This window comes from Lissotriton vulgaris, chromosome 2_1 (genome assembly GCF_964263255.1).
Source record: "Lissotriton vulgaris chromosome 2_1, aLisVul1.2, whole genome shotgun sequence".
In the NCBI taxonomy this organism is placed as follows: Eukaryota; Metazoa; Chordata; class Amphibia; order Caudata; family Salamandridae; genus Lissotriton; species Lissotriton vulgaris.
Window position 1 is genome coordinate 647,403,973 of NC_141687.1, and position 12,423 is coordinate 647,416,395.

The 12,423-nt window shown below is 40.5% G+C and overlaps 1 protein-coding gene across 1 annotated transcript in view; it reads right to left on the minus strand.

Moving 5' to 3' along the window:
• Nucleotides 1-12,423, minus strand: part of VPS13C (vacuolar protein sorting 13 homolog C) — a 2,437,235-nt gene that overhangs the window by 1,315,647 nt on the left and 1,109,165 nt on the right. Inside the window, exon 43 of the mRNA XM_086955811.1 lies at nt 4,158-4,274. Coding sequence (XP_086811937.1) covers nt 4,158-4,274 — 117 coding nt within the window. The remainder of the gene's footprint in view (nt 1-4,157; nt 4,275-12,423) is intronic.

A 12,423-nucleotide genomic window follows, 5' to 3' on the forward strand; every position in this document is an offset into this window, starting at 1 on the left:
ACAAGCACATACACTTGCAAAAGTACACTGTGCACAGGGGTTATGTGGTCCCCACAAGGGATACTGGCCTCAAACTCAGTGAGATGCCAGCTCAACCTCAAGGAACTTTGAAACCCGCCTCCTGTGTTGCTGGAGTCTTTGGAGATCCACAGTAGCTCAGGATCAGCAGACCGTTCAGTTGTGTTATGGTTCCTGCGAATGCAGGGGAGTGAATCCTTCACCCCCAAGGGGGATTCTACAGTTGTCCTTAGTGCTCCACAGGTCCTGCAGAGAGCCTGCATGGTGCAAGGGCACAGACAAAGCTTTGGACAGAGAGGAGACAAAGTTGGGCCCAGTCAAAGTCCAGCAAAGTCCAGAGTGTCCAGACAGGTCAGTGGTTTCTTGTTGCAGAATCTTGAGCACATAAAATCTAAAGTCTTACAGCCAGGTAAGTCTTTTGTACCCCGGGAGAGGGTTGGACAGATTCAAGGGACAGAGGGGAGGTTATTCCCATGTCCTTTGTCCAGTTTTGCGCCAGAGCAGGAGCCAACGGCTTCCAGAACTGGTTTGAGCTGGACTATGCAGCACAAGGACATCAGATGTGCCCCAGGTGCACACTTTCAGGCACTTTGGAAGCGCCCCCATCTAGCCCCAATACACTAAATCCTGTCTGGGAGGTGGTCACACCTCCCTGTGACAGGATGCCTATTGGGTTGCCCTCCATCTGCTCGAGCTTGGCTCAGCAGTAGAAGGGCAGAAATGTGTCTCTGGTTGTGATCGAGAAGGCTGGCACCAGAAAGACCAGTGACCCTAAGAAGCTCGCTTCGCAAGGGTGGAATCATGCCTCCCACACCGATTACCGGTGTGTAGGTATGAGTCTAAGGCATTTGATACCAAACACAATATGTTTTGTTTCAGCCGTTTTAGAGGTAGCATTTACTGCAAGGTTATAATGCATCTCATATGTCTGGCTGAGTCACAGACAACCTGGAGAATGGTCTCCAAAGGCTGCAGAGGGGTTCTGCTCATGCAAGGGCACCATCTCACGTAAAACCCAGCACCCTGCTTTCAGGATTGTTAAGGCCAGCTATAGGGCTGCCTTATAAGTTACCTATAGATATAGTGATTCTATATCTAAAGTAAGAGGTGCAAGCACCATCTTACACCCGGCTGCAATGGCACACCTGTAGTTCCATTTTGCTTGGCCTCTCTCGTGGGTGGCATAATACATGCTTCAGTCCATTTGGAGGCCTCTGGGGTACCTCTGACTTGGGTACATGTGTAACAAATAGTAGGGACCCCAGTTTCCAATCTGGAGTGTACCAAAGTACATGGCACAATATTTCAAGGAGAAAGCAGACAGACTGGGGTCCTCCTTAGCAGGATCCCAGTCAGACTAGTCAAAACAGTGTAACATCAGGCAAAAAGTTTTGGGTAACCATAAGACGCAGATCCTACTTTCCTACAGGTGTCAGACTACTCCCCTGTTCCCATCAATCATGACCCCCACCTTCCACAAACTGAAACAACAGTATTGTATACTAGTAATCCAACCACCACTGAATCATGACCTGCCAATTGTTATCAATGATTTAAATTAAACATTCAGATTATTCAACCGGTTTTAAAAATGTATAAGCATCCTTAACATCAGATAACAATTTCAATCTGGACAACTGAATTATAGAGATATGAGTACCTACTGGATGAAACAGGGGTGTCTAAGTCTTACATTACTTTCATCTGCAAGCTGTTTCTGCAGTCATGTCTGTAAAAATCCTAAAACAATTGATTTGGGCAGAGAAAACATTCTCTTTCATAGCTTCAGCAATGTTCAGCTCTTGAACCCTCTAGTCTTAAATGTTCACTAAGTTGGTTCTGGGATATTTAAAGTAAACCAAAGCTTGAAAGCGAACCCTATGAGCTCACACTATAGTTAGATCTGGTGAATGTTTTAGGAAAACGTGTCCTTATTAGTGCTTCAAAACCGGGGCCAAGACTGTCCATCTTATGCTTTGGTGCTCCCTTGGCTCGTAAATAGAGCATCTAGGATGATTTTCCATTTGTTATTGCTTATCAAGGAGCACTGTTAACTCTTTCTCAAGTTGAACAGTTTGCTCAGAAGCTGTATGCATCTGGAACTGTTTTATCAATTTTATTTCCCTGAGAATCTCTTATAACATTGGAATAAAGGGATTCAACATTTTTGGGGCACCGTCCTTAATTCTTAAATGTCCAACCTAAGCTACCTGAGGGATGGTGTTAGTTGCTGCCCCTGGTTATCCACAGTATTTTTAGGTTGGCCACATTGGACACTGAAATTACTCCAGACAACTCTGTAGAAGAGTCTTTAAAATTGTGAAGAGTTTTTGGGAATGACTCATGAGATAGGGCAAAAACATCCATGGAACTGCAGCTAAGACAAATATTGCTGTCTTAGACTGAACCACAGGGCAACTTACCTCTGGTTTTTTTCTCAGAATAAGCTATTAAGTTGCTGTAAACTTAGAGGAGATATAGCAGAGTTTTCCTCTGTTACCATTGTCTTTAGGGGCCCACCTGGCCTACTGGCAGGCAAACTCCAACAGGACCTTCCATTTGCATCTTAGTAGCATTCGCCTGAGGCATAGGTGGATATAAAGGAGTAGGCAAAAGGACACTGGAGATGATCCCTTCCATCTGAAGTGCAGAGGTACAATTCTAATCTGCTGGTAAGAGGCTGCCCTTATTTTGTGAGTCCTGATGTTGAGCTATCTATTTTTAAAAAGTCTCACAGGCATGGTGGACAAAATTGGAAGTGAACATGAAATGTGAAATCAGTGGCTTCATATGAGTGACTATCATAAAATGCTTATAAAATCATATAATCTGTTTTTGGCACTCCAGAATAATCCCTCAAAGCCACTTAGTAAAAAATGGAAACATTATCCAAAAAAGGCCCACCTTGAAAGACAGAAGAGTTCATTAGAAAGCAGCCACTGAACATTTTATTGTGCAAAAGCCCAATACTCTTCAGCCAGCACAGCTATGGAGGCAGGGAATTGGAAACCAGCACCATTGACTCTTGAACTAGCACCACATATGCCATGTCCAGCAATGGAGATTACCACCCACTGAAATCCCAAAAAGCAAACCGCCAGCACCACAGAGACCAGAAATATCATGGCAGCATGAATGCTGCCCCAGTTGTTACATACCATTCCCTTCCACTGCCACCTCACAGCATTAAATGTTTTTCACTCCCTTTCTCGTCACCTCTGCTCTGCAGCAGCTCAAGGTATCAAACAAACAAAAAAAAGGGGAAGGGTTGCTGGTGGACCTTGATTCTGTCGTTGATGGCATCGTCTCCACGTAAAGCAACCAACATCAGAACGCACACGTCAAATCAAAGGATGGACCAACAGCAGGAACCGGAAGCTAGAGGAGACGAAAAACCAGTGGAGCTGCACCCTCCTCTTAATCTACTTTGAAGGAGACTAATTACATAGGCCTTGAGGTGTTAAGAGTGGACAGCTGATGCATTCTGTGGAACCAGTATGATTTTATGGCTTTTAAACTTTGTCATACGGGTATGATTCTATGTCAAAGCAATTTGGCTGCTTGGTTAATTAGTGGAGAGGCTATCATTGATGAGCAGTATTAACAGTATCTTTTACAAGGCATCAAGTTTCAGGATCTAGAGAGATTTATAATTCAATGTTGACTATACTTTTCTATGGGGTGGTATTAATTTAGCTCATCAGTGGTAAAATCTGTTTCTGCAACAAACAAGGAGAAATGGTCAGAATTAGACCACTTTTAGAAACTAAGAAAAGAAAAAGCTGAGGAGCACAAGCTGTAAGATCCAGTGAGGAACCGAGCCAGTTAGATAAGAATTGGAAAAAGTGGCCAAGCTTAATACCATGGGCAACAGTGACAACAGTCAACCACTTGGAGTGCATCTTTTGGCTACAGTTTGTCCAACAAACTTCTATGTCTCTGTTTTTGAGTCTGACAATGTGGTATGAGTGCTCTATCTATTTGGGAGCTGGAGTCTGCCTAGCCTCAAATACTCATCTGTAATGTGGTAGCAACATGTTCAAATGTTCCCCGTAAAATTAAATTGATTTCAGACGTATAAAGTCCTACACAAATGAAAAGGAAATTACCACATTTAGTAAGTTTATAATAGTACTTACCCTGTATTTTTATATCTGCTATGTTACATTTTTGATCACACACACAGATGTTGAAAGCATTCAGCTTTGCAATAAGTTTCAAGTCAAACACATCTTCAGAATCTGAGATAATAGATGCTGCAAAAATGTATAGCAGAAAAATGTTTAGAACCATTTCATTATATAAACAAGTACATAGTGAACAGCATAGTAACATTGCTTAATAACAGAACACACAAGTAGTGCATTGTTCTTTTGGGGTCCTATCATTTAGGAGAGCAAGGACACTTGTTAGGATTTATGAAAACAGGAAAGGAATGACATCCTCTAGGGAAGCTGTAAAGGAAATGGCAAAGTCATAGAATTCCCTGCCAGATAACAACTGTTAAGTGAACACAATCCCTTTTGATAAAATCCAGTATGAGCTTAGTGTCTGCAAAGGAAAGAGGTACAAATCAAAAGGCGTGTGGACTTTGAATTCCAGGGCTTATCCTATAATCTAAAAGTTAGGAAGCACAGAGCTACCGTGAGGGACAATTTTTAATACTTGTAACTGGCCATGTGCCTTTCATTTAAAGAACAGAGCAAGTTCTCAGAGAAGCACATTAAATTCTTAGGTTTACAAGTAAAATGGCAAATAACCAACACAATATGATGGGGCAGACATTTATGTACTCAAAACAAAAATCCACAAGAAGTAGTGTTCAAAGTGTCTTTCAAAATAGTCAAACGGCCATTACATAGTGGCATTTAAGGAAAATACATGTCCTTCATAAGTGAACATAGGTCAAACTTCATCAAGTGATGAAAGTAAGGCAACAATTCTCATGGCTTCTGAATTAATGGCACTTCAGCAAAGTGTTGACCAGTTAACAATAGAAGGAGTAATGTCATGTCCTGCTAGGCAGCCGAAAGTTGTTTTGGTAATGACTGTGGTGAATAAGGTGGAAGCACTCAATAAAGGAGTGTTTTAGACTATTTCCCATCTACAGGAGAGAACTATCTAGCCATTGTAAAAGGGCCTACAAACTCCATGGTCATTTGCCTGACAATTGATGTTCATCAATATAGATTAGCACTAAATGCTATCTCAAAATTGTGTATCTCTTGGCTTGGTGGTCCAATCTGGTGACAAAACTCAATGATAGTGGACAATTTGAAACATTTCACCAAAATACTGTATTTGAAGACCAAGAGCATAAGTAATGCATAAGCTAAACCTGCTCACTATCCGTTCTGCACCAAGTTGAGAAGCTGCTCACTATGCTTGCTTTACTGAACAAATCTGTTTATGATATTAACTACAGCACATTTTTTTTTAACTAAAAACTACTCCAGTTTCAGACCTGTAGAATTAACCTGTCAGAACTGTGCTACTTCAATCTCAGTAGAACATGCTGGTTGGTCCTTGTAGCCTAAACTTTTGAGCCTATAACCTAGACAGAACCAGTGGTAGCAGGCACAACTGTAGAAGTTCAAACATTTACTAATGGTCAGGTGTAGTTTTATCAGAGTAGCTTTTGTTAAAATTATTTTCACATTTTCCACCCACAAGTCCTATTCTCTTTGTTAAATAACTGCTGGATATATAATGATTGCCAAGTTCTAGGGAGCAACAGGCATAGCAGAGAGCTAGCACAGACAGAACTAGGAGAACTATTGCTCTCAGAACAATACAGTACGCCACCAATTCTAGCCGTATGAGAAACATTACACTATGGATGATGAAAGCATACAGACTAGATCAGACAATACATATCTTGTTCCATAGAAATTAGTGTGCCATAAAGGTACAATGATTGCAACAAAGGGAGACGACAGAAAGAAAAAAGAATCTTAATTTGCCATAAAGGTAAAATGATTTCAACAAAGAGTGCAAAAAGAGAAGAGAATCTTAGGTGATGTAATAGTCAGCCCGAAATATAAAGAATTTAAGTAGTCATGGTAAAAGGTGTTAGTAATTATCTTTATCATATGCCAATCCTTTAAAGGATGACATAGATAGGAACTTTAATTTCAAAACTCTGTTTAGACAGAGGGGTGAGAAGCTCAGACACAGAATATCCACTCCCACCAGTGCTCAAAACAACAAATATTTGGGTCTGAAAGAATAAAATTTGTTTGGCAGACAAGAAGCACACCCAGACTATGCCTAGAACCTCTTGGAAGAATGAATTGATACCCTCCTCAAAAGGCAACATTTAATCGACACAAGTATCTTGTGCAGTGCTGAGCCCTTTTTTTCCTTTTTTGGAGGATTCGTAGTAATGGTTGCGCGAAAAGTCCTTCCTGAGAAATGTGTTTTGTTAGCATCAGAGCTCTACTAGGTTATGAAATGATCAACTACCGCACACAATCATCAAGTGAATTGCAGTGGGTAGCATTGATTTTGATGGCTTATTCCGTTCCTGTGAAGAGTGTTTGCATTCGATAAACATCATTCCAGATGCTGCAGCCACAGACATATTTGTCTTGCTTTTATATTGGAGTGTCAGGAAAGCTCAATAATGCCCAAACTATTAACATCACCAACATGCTGACCATATGACAGTGCCAGTTAGTCCCCAGGTAAGTATAATAATATGCAAACCACAAGAGGTGGAGGAGAATAAAGAATAAAGAATGTACATTGGGTCTGGAATTCCTCCATCATCTTTCACCAGAATTCTGAGAAAGATAGATGATTATATCTCCCAAGGGATTTTTTTGTTTTCATTTTGCTAAAGACCATCCAAAACTCAATTCACTAGTAAACAATTCAATACTATGTACAGTAATCAATCTGTGTAAAATAAAACCTCAAACTCTAGCTTGGGGAAAACATTGTTTCACACACAAATTTAAGAGACCCCTCACCATTTGAGACATTGCAGAGGAGACACTCATGGTAGCTAAGACTCAAGAATAGAAATATATTAGGTTATTTCAAGAAATAAGAGCATGCTATGGGATCATGCACACATTGAAATGAAATCCTCATGAAAAAATAAAAGGTGAAAAACAACTATGTCTATTAAGGAATCTGGCTTCCCCACAGTACAAGAGTCAGACTAACCCAATATCCGGTCGTCAAGGTAGTCTGTGCTAGTTTACATTCCAAATGTTTATCGATTGACTGTATGAAATGTATTATTTTCTTATGCAATAAGCTTACGAATTTCAGATAAAGGTATCTAAAATCAATAGGCTATTCAGAGAGTTGATGAGGCATGGAGACTATTAAAAATCTTGAAAAATAAAAGGACATATTTAACTTGCTATCCTGACTTTGGCAGAAGGTAGCAAAACGTTTCTCTGAAAATAATTAGAGATTTGACAGGTAGAAGGAGAAGAACTAGAAGTACACGTTATTTACCTTTGGTAACGCCTTATCTGGCAGAGACATAGTCTAGATGCAGATTCCTTACATTAGAATTCTCCCTAGCTACCAGACTGGATTTTGAAAGTTTTCAAGTTTTCCAGCAGAACCTCTGAGCATTGGTAGAGGGCATCTGTAGCTCCGTAACTTCACTGAGCACAGTATGTGATGCCGATGGAGTTCATATAAGACCTTCCTCAAACCGCTGATGTCAGTTTCTTTCGCGACTAATTAATGTGCCCAAAAAAGGAGCCATCACAGAAACTGACTATCAAAACAGTCTGCCAAAAAGTTAGATACATTTATTAATTAACAACTACAAGTGGTAACGTACCATATAATAATTTCAAGAAAGGGATCTTGAAGGTAAGAAGTAAACAGTTTGCGGAATGGAGAGGATGGGTGGGTCAGTAAGCAATCTGGGGGTAGACTTTGTCTTTACCAGATAAGGTGTTATCGAAGGTAAGTAACTTGTCCATCTGATAGAGAAATCTAGCCGCTGAATCATAACCTCAGAATTAGATACCATAGCAACACATCCCTGAAGGTATGTCTACAAACTGACCGTACTTAAACATCTGTACATAGAACAAACCAGTCTAATGAAAGACAAAAAACGACCAGTGGAATGAGCAAATTAGCTGAGAAGGAAAATACACCTCACCAGAAGATATGGAAGATCCACAGACAGTAACAGTAAAAAAAAGAGATGGGGAGGCATAGGTAAGCAGAACCCATAGCAATGGAAACATGATGAGTTGAAAGACACTATTCAATATAATCTGACATAATACATAGAAATTCGCCTGTTATAGTTAGTTGAGCTAACTATAACTCGCGCTCCCGCAATGCACTGGTGATTATGTCACATATTACATCACTCATGACATGGTCAGTGACATCACAGATGACATCTCAAATGACATCACTGATTACATCATCCAGTGAATGTGTGTTTCTGGAAAGTTTAAATATTTTTCATATATATCTATGACAAGGTGTATTGAAGAATGAGTGGATTTACAAGTGCCTGAATGGATTATTTAGTAGGTGCTTGACTGACTGTATAAGTGAGTGATTAAACATGTCTGACTGAATGCATGGGTTAGTGACTAAACTGTGTGAAAGTTTTATTTGGTCTCTCAGTTGGTGTGTACGCGGCAGCTACATGAGTGTCTATATGGGTTATTGATTTGTTGTCTGATTATCTGTATGGGTGCCTGAGTGTCTGTGTGGGTTTGAGACTGTGCATAGATGTCTGTGTGGGTGATTCACTGATTGTATGGACTCAAAAGTCCATCTAGGAAGGGCTGTATGGGTGAGTTAGTGTGTGTATGGGTGTGTTGGTGAGTGAATAAATGTCTCAGTGGTATAGGTGTGAGTAACTACTTATGTTTTAAGGCAGTATATGTGAGTGTTGGAATATATAAATGACTCTATGTGAGAGTAAGTTATAGTACTGTATTGATGAGTAACTGCATTTATAAGTGACTGGATGTGTGTACAGACCTAGGAAATAGTGGGTGGTATGTAGTATCTGGTATTGTTGTGTGTATGGTTTCAAAAATAGTCGTCTGTATTTTAGAGTGTGTGTTTCAAACTTTATATTAGGGCATCAGTATATTCATCAGATTTTCACGTGGATGATGTCATCAGTGATGTCACTGACCATGTCATGAATGATGTAATATGTGACGACATCAGCAGTGCATTGCAGGGGTGCGAGTTATAGTTAGCTGAACTAACTATAACGGGGGAATTTCTATGGTGCTGTACGAGTGAAATGTCCAACTAACTAACGTCCCTGAAACCTATGTTTTTTTCAGTGAATTTCTAAGGTTTTTTAAATGCTAATTCTTAACTATAACGTTTGTAAAACCGATGTTTTTTTCACTCAATTTCAAAGGTTTTTTAAATGTTAATTTCATATTTTAATGTTTATAAAACATATTTTTTCTATTATATTTTTAAATATTTTGGAACTCTATTATACTTCTTTTTATAAACTGTTAAAAATTATGTAATGTTTTATATCTTCCCCAAAAAACATGCATTTTTTTTTGTTGAGAAAACTGCCCTCCCATACCGAGAGCATACCAAGCTCCATCACCATGTGAATCCGATCCACCATATTGCTAAACTTGTAAATGATGCGCATTTCGTATCAGACGGGTTTTTGACACCACGTCCCGCGGTACATCATATACGCATAAAGTCGCCCCAGCCTCTACTTTGGTATCAGACGGGTACGCAGTACCAAGCCACGCATTGAGATATGTACGCATGGGGTCGCACATGCTGCACGTTGCGTATGCAATGAGTGCACGCTGCCAGGCCCTGTGTTACGTCACAGACGTACGGTGTCACGCCGGGTACGCCATTCCCTCTTTTTTTTCTTCTCAAAAGTATATGTAAATAACTTTACACAGTATATGACGGCAAGCGACAATATAAAATATTTTAAACATTTATATATTTCTAAGTGTAATAAACCTATATCATGATAAATATATTTTTTCAAAATCGCGTTGGGTGCGGCCTCCTTGCACTCTCGGTAAGCGATTGTCATGTGACCCTAAAAAAGAGCATTTGATTACTTCATAACATTTCCCATTGTAACAGTTGGACAAATCCACCCATTTTAGTCATTCTCTATAGTGTTCGATGTGAGACACCACTTCACCTTAAGCAGTTTTTTTGAAAACTTTTTTTTCTGTGTACACATATCTTATACTACTCAGGTCTGATGGGACACACTTTCGCCCAGACATGTGATTCCATTGCGGTCTATGCCACAGCCTCAACCCCAATATCCCATGCGACGGGAAGCGAAAGCTCCCGTTGCAGAAATCCTTGAACACTTTGAAAATCAAGGTGTGATTGAAACATGTGTGTCATCCAGGAATAATCTTTTCACTGTAACCAAACCTGATAGGTTGTATTGTCTAGTTTTGGATTATCGGCATTTGAACTCTCATTGTTGGATGTGCGCGGTACAGAATACTCACAGTTCTGCCCAAGTTGATAGTCTTGTGAGAAAAAGATTTAAGACCACACTTGACATATCCAATGGCTTTTTAAGTCATAACCTGTCCTCTATTAGTAGTTATTGGACAGTGTTTACTTCTAGTGGCAAAAAAAAAAAACAGTTTGAAAGATTAGCCATGGGCTATAAAATCAGCCCAGGCTTCTTTGCTGCACGAGAGCGCGTCGACCCTGATGTGCACTCGTATGTTGATGATTTATATCTCACAATCGACAAATTATTGCCGCATCTATGTCGCATTGACCGCTTTATTGTTATGTTTGCGGACTTCGGTTACAAATTTAACTTTGCAAAATCACACATTGCAGAGTACACAGTGTTGTTTCTGGGCTATGAGCTCAACAACGAAGGTTGAGGTTTAGCACCTCACTTCCTGGAGGCTTGCGCACCGTTGCGCGCTCCAACAACTCTGAAATAACAATCATTACTAGGTTTTTTGAATTTCAGGTGTGCTTACATACCCGATTATGCCCAGCGTATAAGCCGCTATATGCCTTGATACAACCTACTTTTACCAAATTGCGCTGAATGCCAGAACATTCAGCAATACTGCATTCTTTTCAGGCTGATCTTCTTGAATCTAAATACTTACTAACACGTGACAACCACACTCACCTGGTAATCAAAATTGTGCCAGGCGCAGTGGGTTTCACATACTTGACGGTTAATGAAGGAGACCCAGTCCCTATTGCTTACAAGTCACACTTGTACACTTCGGCTGAAATGTGATTTTCTACTGTCAAAAAAGTTTTGACTGCATTGCAGATGGCGATTCTAAAAGAGAGAGCGCTGTCGCAGGGGAAACGCATGTTGGTTGTTACACCATATCCTGCCCTTGACTCAGTGACAAAAGCCAGTGTACCAAATTCTAAAGCTTTGCATCCTCATTGGATACAATGTGCCACTTCACTGACTTTCCGGTTGTCACTTTATTTTTAACCCTGCATTGCAGACACAGGAGTATTTACAGTAGGAATTTGTTCATCCTGCTCCTTTGTCCTTGCACCCGCTTGAGGATTACCATTGCATCATTTATACTGACTGTTCGCCGCAACCAGCGACGGGATCTAAGCATGCTTATTCAGCGGCCTGCGCAATAGTGGTGGGTACCATGGTGAATGGCGAATTCAAGTCAGATGTCGTGCACATGCAGACATTAGGGGACTGTACCGCCCAGTTGGCAGAGCTATGTGCTCTGCTGTTTGCACAGGAGTTTTCTGATCCTCATGTGACTACTCTAATTGTAAGTGACTCTTACTACTGTGTTCAGTCTTTCAATGACAATTTATTCTTTTGAACTCCGATTGTGCTACCTTTGGAATCTCAATATTCATTCTAACACAAAATGCTTTGGGTTTGAGTCACAGAACTTAAAGAGCGTCTGCCTCTCGTGTATGTAAGTCATACTCTTGGTCACCAGCACATAGGCGTACACGCTGTTGGTAACAATCTTGCTGACAAAGCAGCAAAGACAGCAGTGGCAACTTATGTAGTATCAGCAGTTACACGTTCAAAAAGTAAGATTGATGATGACCTCTTGGCAGCCATTGCTGCAACAAAGAAGGGAAGTGATTATCCTAGATCTTTCCTTTCTAAATACTCTTATCATTTAAGTCCTGATAGACTTCCCTATGTGAGCATTAACAACGTTGGTGACAGATTGCTTCCCAATGCGGACTGCAGGCAAACCTTGATAACAGCCGCTCACAAGGGCATGGCCTCAGCTCATGCCGGTGTGTCAGCGACTGGATCTATCTTACAGCAACGTTACTGGTGGCGCGGTTTGTACAAACAAGACTCATGAATATGTCCTTCCTTGTGACATTTGCCAGCAGATTAAACCTTCAATTGCTGCACGCCCACCACAAACACAGCTGTACATA